We start from the raw sequence: 7500 nt of genomic DNA, 5'->3' as shown, positions 1-7500 counted from the left end.
AAAAGTGGACAAAAAATGAAAAATCCAAACAAATTAACCTCCATACCTTGAGATCCCCTGATATATTGGCCCCAGCCAGAATGCCAGTTGCAGCAGGGAAAAACACAGAGAAGACACTGAAGAAGGACTCGCCTCGTTCATACTTGGCAAAAGCATTCTCCCGAACCAATATCTCTGATGACATCGAAGAAAGAAAAAAAATTATGAACATATTTCAATTACATCAAATATATATTTTATTTATAAACAGGACTTTATCTTACCTTGGCAAACTCAGTATGGCAAGTCATTTTCTTTTCAAATATAATATTTTCCTTTTAAAATATATATATTTCCTCCTTAATTGGTGGTAAAAAGTAAAGTAAATACTACTTAGTGATACTTACCAATGTTTTCCAGCACAGGTTCTATAGCTCCTCTACACTGGACTCTGCTTAATCGTTCTCTGTGTCTTATCACTGTCACTTCTGATTTTTTATTTATAACACAAAATGCCTCTCTCAGTTCTCCTAGAATTTGGCTTGTCTAATTTGAAATGAATTCTAAACTCTTTGAGCACATGATACAAACTGGAAAGGTGATTCACATTTATAATACTCAGACAGTGGGGGAAAAAATAATTTAAAAAACAAGCAAACTGCGAACCCTAATTTGCATTATTCATTAAAGCCTCAATCTGATATAAGAGTGAAGTAATCGTACCTGAGGGTCCTATAAATCCTTTGGAGATTTTGTCATCAGTGGGGGGTATGAAATAACCAATGAAGAAGTCGACGATTGCCAGGAGTAAAATGCCAAGCAACACAACTTGAGCCTATTGAGAAAAACATTATCAAATGTCATCCATCATTTCCAAACGGTATTATATCAGGGTGAACCAAATGCTAAGATATCGAATTTTAGGTTCAACTGAATGAAAATATAAAATCTTGGTTTTAAGCACCCTGTCATCAATAAAACTTAAACTCAACCCAAGTCTTGATAATTTTGTTCTTAAATTAAATTTTCTTCATTTCAATCACCCCAGCATATTACTATCACAAGACAGACAGTCATAAATAAGGAAAATAATATAAGTTATGATTACTCTTTGCCATACCCTTACAATGAAAACATTTTAAAATCCTTTTTAAACCATGAAAACAAAATAAATATACACATATTAAGAAATATATTTTTCTTTAACAATATAGCTGTTGATAAAAAATATGGAACATTCAGGTAGACCTCTGCATTTTAAAAATCATAATCTAAACCCTCGTGCATAAATAATTGGCCTTTATTGTTGTAAAATTAAGTAAATATTCTGATTTTGTGGTTTTATTTATAGCTCAGGTATGAATGACTACAAGATTTTAATAAAGTGCGTATGAGGCTGTGTCAAAATGTTGTTTTCTTCAGATTTGCCATACAAGATATCCCTATATTTAGTTATTCTTTGTCATCAGTCTCACTGGGTTGATATAATCAAAAATAAATAAAAAACTGACAATCTTCCATCAACATTATCATATCATATCATATGTCACATCACGTAAAGGGTGATTTAGGCCAACTGATCTTTGAATGTGTATTTAAATTTAATCATAAATAAACCAGGAATTGATTACTTCTTTATCAAGCATTATTTTGAAACTGTCTACAGAAGAAACATATTTCGTGTCATACTTGATACTGTTCCGAAGTTTTACAGTTCTGTTAAGGAAAAAAAATTCCCCTTGTGCTAGTTTTGTATCTGTCAATAAAGAGTTTAAACCAGTCACTTCTGGTAATTTTTGTACTCGAAATTGAAAAAAAAAATTATATTAGTTATAGCTTTTTAAAGTGTCGAAAAAATTTTTAATCCACGGCATAGCCTTGTATACATCAAGGGCTTTGTGCAGGATAAAGGGAAATTATTTTTTTTAAATATATAATCTACTCAGGGAATATATGAATCACTGTAAACCGTGAATAAACCAGGGAAATGCGTTACGTATCTAAAAAACCATATGATTTCCAAACATTAGGATCGTCCTATAATACTAACCAGTAGCAGTAAAAGTTTGCAAGGCCAATGACAAAGCGACTTACCCTAGCCTCCCAATCCATACCCACCAGAGCTATAGCCAGCAACAAACAAATGGTGATGCTGCCTATTATACGTACGTCATTGTCAGCATTGGTAATCAGACTGTCATGTCTCTGTAGATGGCAATAATAATGATCAAGTAAATACATATATCTGGAAAATGAGTACTTAGAACTAAATTTACTATTCATTTATCAAAAAAATTATATATTAAAAAATAATAGCAAAGAAAAAAGAAAAAATTATTAATAAATAAAATAATCAATAATATAAAATAATAAAATAATATAAAATAATAAAATAATTTTTTTTTTTAAATAAAAAGAAACCGTAAAATAATACCCCAAAAAATATCACAAAATGGAAATAAATAAATAAATAATAGAAATGATGCAGTAAAGAACAAAAAAACATTGAGTTTATGACATAAAATATTTCTATGGAAATGAACTACCATCCTATTGTCATGATCTAAACCATTTCTACAATTAATAACTGAACATTGTCTCACACCATCCCTCCTTATCATTTCCAATGACTTGGATATAAATGATGATGCCAGCAGAGTGGCAGCTTCTAGAAGCTGTAATTCAAAAATGAATATAGCAGCTTCAAAAAAGAATAATATACCAAACATGTCGCGTTTCGGGCTCAAACCCCTTCTTCAGCCAAAAGCAAAAAAGATAATGAAGCAATATATTTCTTAAAATCCAGACAGATCTTTTTATTGTTTTTGTTATTGGCTGAAGAAAGGGTTCTGAGCCCAAAACGTTCTGTGTTTGGTATTTTGTTCACATCACTTAAAATCCAGACAGATCTTTTTATTGTTTTTGTTATTGGCTGAAGAAGGGTTCTGAGCCCGAAACGTTTTGTGTTTGGTATTTTGTTCTTTTTCAAAGCTTTTTCTTTATTACTTTTTCGAGTGACATGTTTGGTGTTTCTTTCTCTAATATTTATGCATAAACCAAGGAATAGAGCAAAATTGTAAAATGCATCCTACCAACATTTTTTATTTTTTTTCTCACCAACAAAATGTCCCTGACCGTCTCTGCAAATCCTACAACATACATAGCCACAGCCACTGAATTGGCCACAGAGAAGATAAGGCCGATGGCCCCACCAAACTCTGGTCCCAAACTTCTGGATATCATGTAGTAGGCTCCTCCTGAAAGGTTTTAAAAAGTGAGAGAAAAAATGTTTTAAGAAGAGAGAAAGAGAAAAATTATTATTATTATTATTATTATTATTATTATTATTATTATTATTATTATTATTATTATTATTATTATTATTATTATTATTATTATTATTATCACTATCATTATTATCATCATTATCATTATTAATATTAGTATTAATAGTATTATTTTTATTATTACCATTATTATTATTATTATTATTATTATTATTATCATTATCATCATCATTATTATCATAATTATTATCACACAAAAAAAAGAAAGAAAGAAAGAAAAGAAAAGAAGAAAAAAAAGAAAGAAACATGAAAGGAAAGAAAATGTAAATATTTCTATAAATATTTCTTATATATATAGCAGGACTTGTTTGTTAATTTTAAATGGCAGTCCCGCAGTAATGTATCTAATAACCATTGAGCTCTCTTAATGTATGTTGCTTATAACTAATCGTGAGGACAAAGTGGGCTTACTGCCAGCTAATTTGCAATATCTGGTCCACCTTTCTCTTTTCTTTTCTTTTAGAGGAGGGGAGAATTGTAGTTTTTGTTTTATAATTAATTTCATTTGCTTATTAGGTTTTTGGGGAACCATTCCATACACATGTGGACACACACACACAAACAGACAGACATTCTCTCTCTCTCTCTCTCTCTCTCTCTCTCTCTCTCTCTCTCTCTCTCTCTCTCTCTCTCTCTCTCTCTCTCTCTCTCTCTCTCTCTCTCTCTCTCTCTTGCCTTCCCCTTACCTCTCTCCTGCTATTTTCTATTTTTTTTCTCTCTCAATTTGCACCCACACACATACACACACACACACACACACACACGCACAGACACACAGACACAAACAAATACACACATATTCACACAAAAACAAACAGTCACGCAATGCGCAGTTAATTAAAACAAATGGCATGTTTTAACTGTAATTCCCACTGTCATGTTACTTGCTCACAGACTGATTCCGGCAAAGCATTAATACATAGCAGCTAACTTTTAGGGCACCCTAACTCATTCAGCTGACATGACCCAAAATGGCAGTATGCTTTGATTATGACAAAATATTATCTAAATTGAGACTGTATAGTTCAAAAAGTCTCAAACCTGTTATCCTACTTTCTAGTTTTTTTTGTTTTTGTTTTTTTTTTTTGGGGGGGGGGGGGGGTTAAAAATCTTTCAAATATCTTAATTAATTAAAACTATAGGATGAGGAGTAAGCGTTTGTATGCCAAAATATATCATCAACTAGAGAAAAAAAAAGCAGATAAAGTTGAAACGGGAAATTAATCCTGCCCTCGCAGTAAATATCAGATGTGGGAATTTTCCAAGTATAGAATATTTTTTTTACTACGTTTATGGCTTAATTTAAGAAATACGATGCTATGGATGACATGGGACCATTTGTTATCAATGGATGAGTTTTGAAATCAGAAGATTTTTTGATGGGCTGGAAATTGACCCACGGTTGGATATACGGTGAAATTAGGCAATTTTAACCATTTTTCTCCTCTCATATTATTATTTCAATTGAAAGTTTATTGTTTGAAGCATTAAAAAAAATGAAAGGCGTATAACCCAATTTTACGGTACTGGGTGCCTAAATTTGAAAGCAAAGAACTATATTATTTCTATTTTGCAAAGCACAATAATCTAAACACTTTGTCTGATCTTTTAATACAAATATCCTGAAGACATTTCGGAGAGTATGAAAAACGTAAGCACACAAGAAAAAAGAAAAAAAGAGCGAAACTATGAAAGAAACTGACAGTGAAGTGGAAAAAAAAAACAACCCAAAAACTGTGTTTTAAAACCAAAAAAAAAAAGTCTTGTAGTGGTCTACTTCCTTTGTTTCTGACAAAAGTCCTTAAAAAAAAAAAAAAATTAGAAGACAAAAATAAGAAGAGAAAGAAGAGAAAGAAAAGAGAAAAAAAAATGGTAAAAAAAAACTGGAACAGGAAGTTGTAAATAGTTGTAGTGTGGTTGTGTAAGACATGAGGGAGTTATGTATTCTGTAGCACTCGTGGAGGAAAAAAAACAAAAACAAAAAAATCAATTAAAAACTAGTATTTAAAACTTTAGTCACAAAACTCGCCCTTCAAACATCGAACGATTAAAATGACGCTCATTTTGCAAACAAAATAAATAAATAAACGGGACTTCACGAAGTCCGAGGTTTGAGAATTTTTAACAAGATGAGGGTCATTATAATCGATCGATATTTGAAGGACGAGTTTTCTGGCCAACATTTTAAAAACGCGTTTCTTTTTCAGACTACGGCAATAATATTATTCTCTCCTCTCCTTCTCTTTCCCCTTTTTTTTTTTTTTTTTTTTTTTTTTTTCTTTTTTTTTTTTTTTTCAACTTACCACCTTTAACCTCCCCGTTGGTACAAATAGCCGTCATGGATATGGCCGTGATGGTGGTCACCACCCCTGACAGCAGGATGATGAGGATGGCGAATATGATACCGGCATTGCCCACAACCCATGACAGGCGAATAAACAGCATCACCCCGAAAATATTGAGGACACATCGTATCTACACAGCAAAACAGATGGATGCCGATGGGCAAAAAAAAAAAAGTAGGGGGAGGGGGGAGGATGTAAAGAAAGGAAATAAGGGGCAGGGGTTAGGGGATTCAAAGATGAAAGGAGGGGTTGGGGGTGAGAAGAGATTGTGAGTTAGGAAACAAAAGGGTTGGGGGGAGAGGGGGGGGGGGGGGGGAGGGAGAGAGAAGTAAATCAAAGGTTAAGGTTAAGAAAAATGTATTATTCTCACTCGTAAAGCTCTAAGATAATAATATATTAAGCAAAGGACACTCCTCCCCCCCCCCCCCCTCCCCCCCCCCCAACCCCAATCACCTATTTCCGAATTAGGATTTTTTTAAAACACCGTACGTCTATTGATCTTTTTTATTTTATTTTAAGGTCAAAAGAGGAGATAGGGGGGGGGGAGGGGGTGGAGGAATTAATGAATCATGCCAAGAATGAGGATCAAACCTTTAGGCCCATGGGAGTTCACCAGACCTTAACAGTGAAAAGAAATGGCATAGAAAAGCAAAGCAAACAAGCCAGCATATTGATATTACATATTTCTAAGGCACCGACAAACAAACCAAATAAAAACACATATTTGATCGTATTTCTTCTCTTTTTTTTTTTCTTTTTTTTTTGGTTTGCTGTTTTTCTTTCTTTTTTAAATATCGGGATGACTAATATGGTCCAAAAGTGGAAATGATGAGGTCAAAAATATGAAATTTTGTGTTTGTGCGTTTTTGTGTTTTGTTTTTTTTCGAAACCCTGCTCTACTCAATAAAACACAAATTGCATAACCCGAGTTTCCATATGCTTGACAATAAATTATAACTTCAGTATCAATACCAGATCTGTGCGGCTATAATGTGGTCTAGTGGTATGACATTCGCCTTCGGACGGCGGGAAGGTCCAGGGTTCGAGTTCAGTTCTGAGAGGCGCATAATTGATCCCTAGCCAACAGCAGCATTGAACATGGAGGACGAGATATGACGCCTGTTAGGAGGTATTACATTTTTTCCCGACAAAGGCAATGTTGTTAACTGATAGGTACTCATTTTACACATGGGTACGGTGAGATAATATGAGTAAAGAGCCTTTTCGAAGGACTCAACATGCGCCACATAGCCCCACAAACATAAGTGGTAGATCGTAATAGATTTTTTAAAAGATTTATATTTGAATGCTAGGACTCGTGGAAGTCGAAAATAATTCTGCAGTACTCTAAATATAATAATAATAATAATAATAATAATAATAATAATAATAATAATAATGATGATGATGATGATGATGATGATGATGATGATGATGATGATGATGATGATGATGATGATGATGATGATGATGATGATGATGATGATGATGATGATGATGATGATGATGATAATAATAATAATAATAATAATAATAATAATAATAATAATAATAATAATAATAATTAGCTCGTTTTCAAAATTTTGGTCAGAAAACATCTTGGCAAAAACTTTCAAACTGGGACTTCGCGAAGTCTCCGATTTGTGAGTTTTTGCCAAGATGGGGGCCATTTTAGTAGGTCGATATTTGAGGGACCAGTTTTCTGGCAAAAATGTTTAAAACATTTTTTTTTTTTTTTTTTATTTATTAATTTATTTTATTTTTTGTTCAGAGTATGGCAGAATTACAGCTACCAAGAAAAATCCGAGTAAACTGACAACATAGACTAT

At 32.7% G+C, this 7500-nt stretch overlaps 1 protein-coding gene across 3 annotated transcripts in view; it reads right to left on the bottom strand.

Annotated features, from left to right (window-relative positions):
* The window catches only part of LOC144965848 (solute carrier family 12 member 2-like), a 43407-nt gene that overhangs the window by 19020 nt on the left and 16887 nt on the right, over positions 1-7500 (bottom strand). For 2 of the 3 annotated variants that reach the window (XM_078901630.1, XM_078901629.1), the window contains 5 exons: positions 5630-5801; positions 3097-3236; positions 2074-2184; positions 703-814; positions 47-174 (listed from right to left, as the gene is read on the bottom strand). In XM_078901630.1, coding sequence (XP_078757756.1) covers positions 47-174; positions 703-814; positions 2074-2184; positions 3097-3236; positions 5630-5801 — 663 coding nt within the window. The remainder of the gene's footprint in view (positions 1-46; positions 175-702; positions 815-2073; positions 2185-3096; positions 3237-5629; positions 5802-7500) is intronic. The other variant, XM_078901631.1, reaches the window with a different exon arrangement.

The sequence above is a fragment of the Berghia stephanieae genome, chromosome 2 (genome assembly GCF_034508935.2).
Source record: "Berghia stephanieae isolate SIO BIC M18660-M18661 chromosome 2, UCSD_Bste_1.3, whole genome shotgun sequence".
NCBI classification, from domain to species: Eukaryota; Metazoa; Mollusca; class Gastropoda; order Nudibranchia; family Aeolidiidae; genus Berghia; species Berghia stephanieae.
Note: the sequence above shows the minus strand (reverse complement) of the source record. Positions and strands in the feature narration are given on the sequence as shown.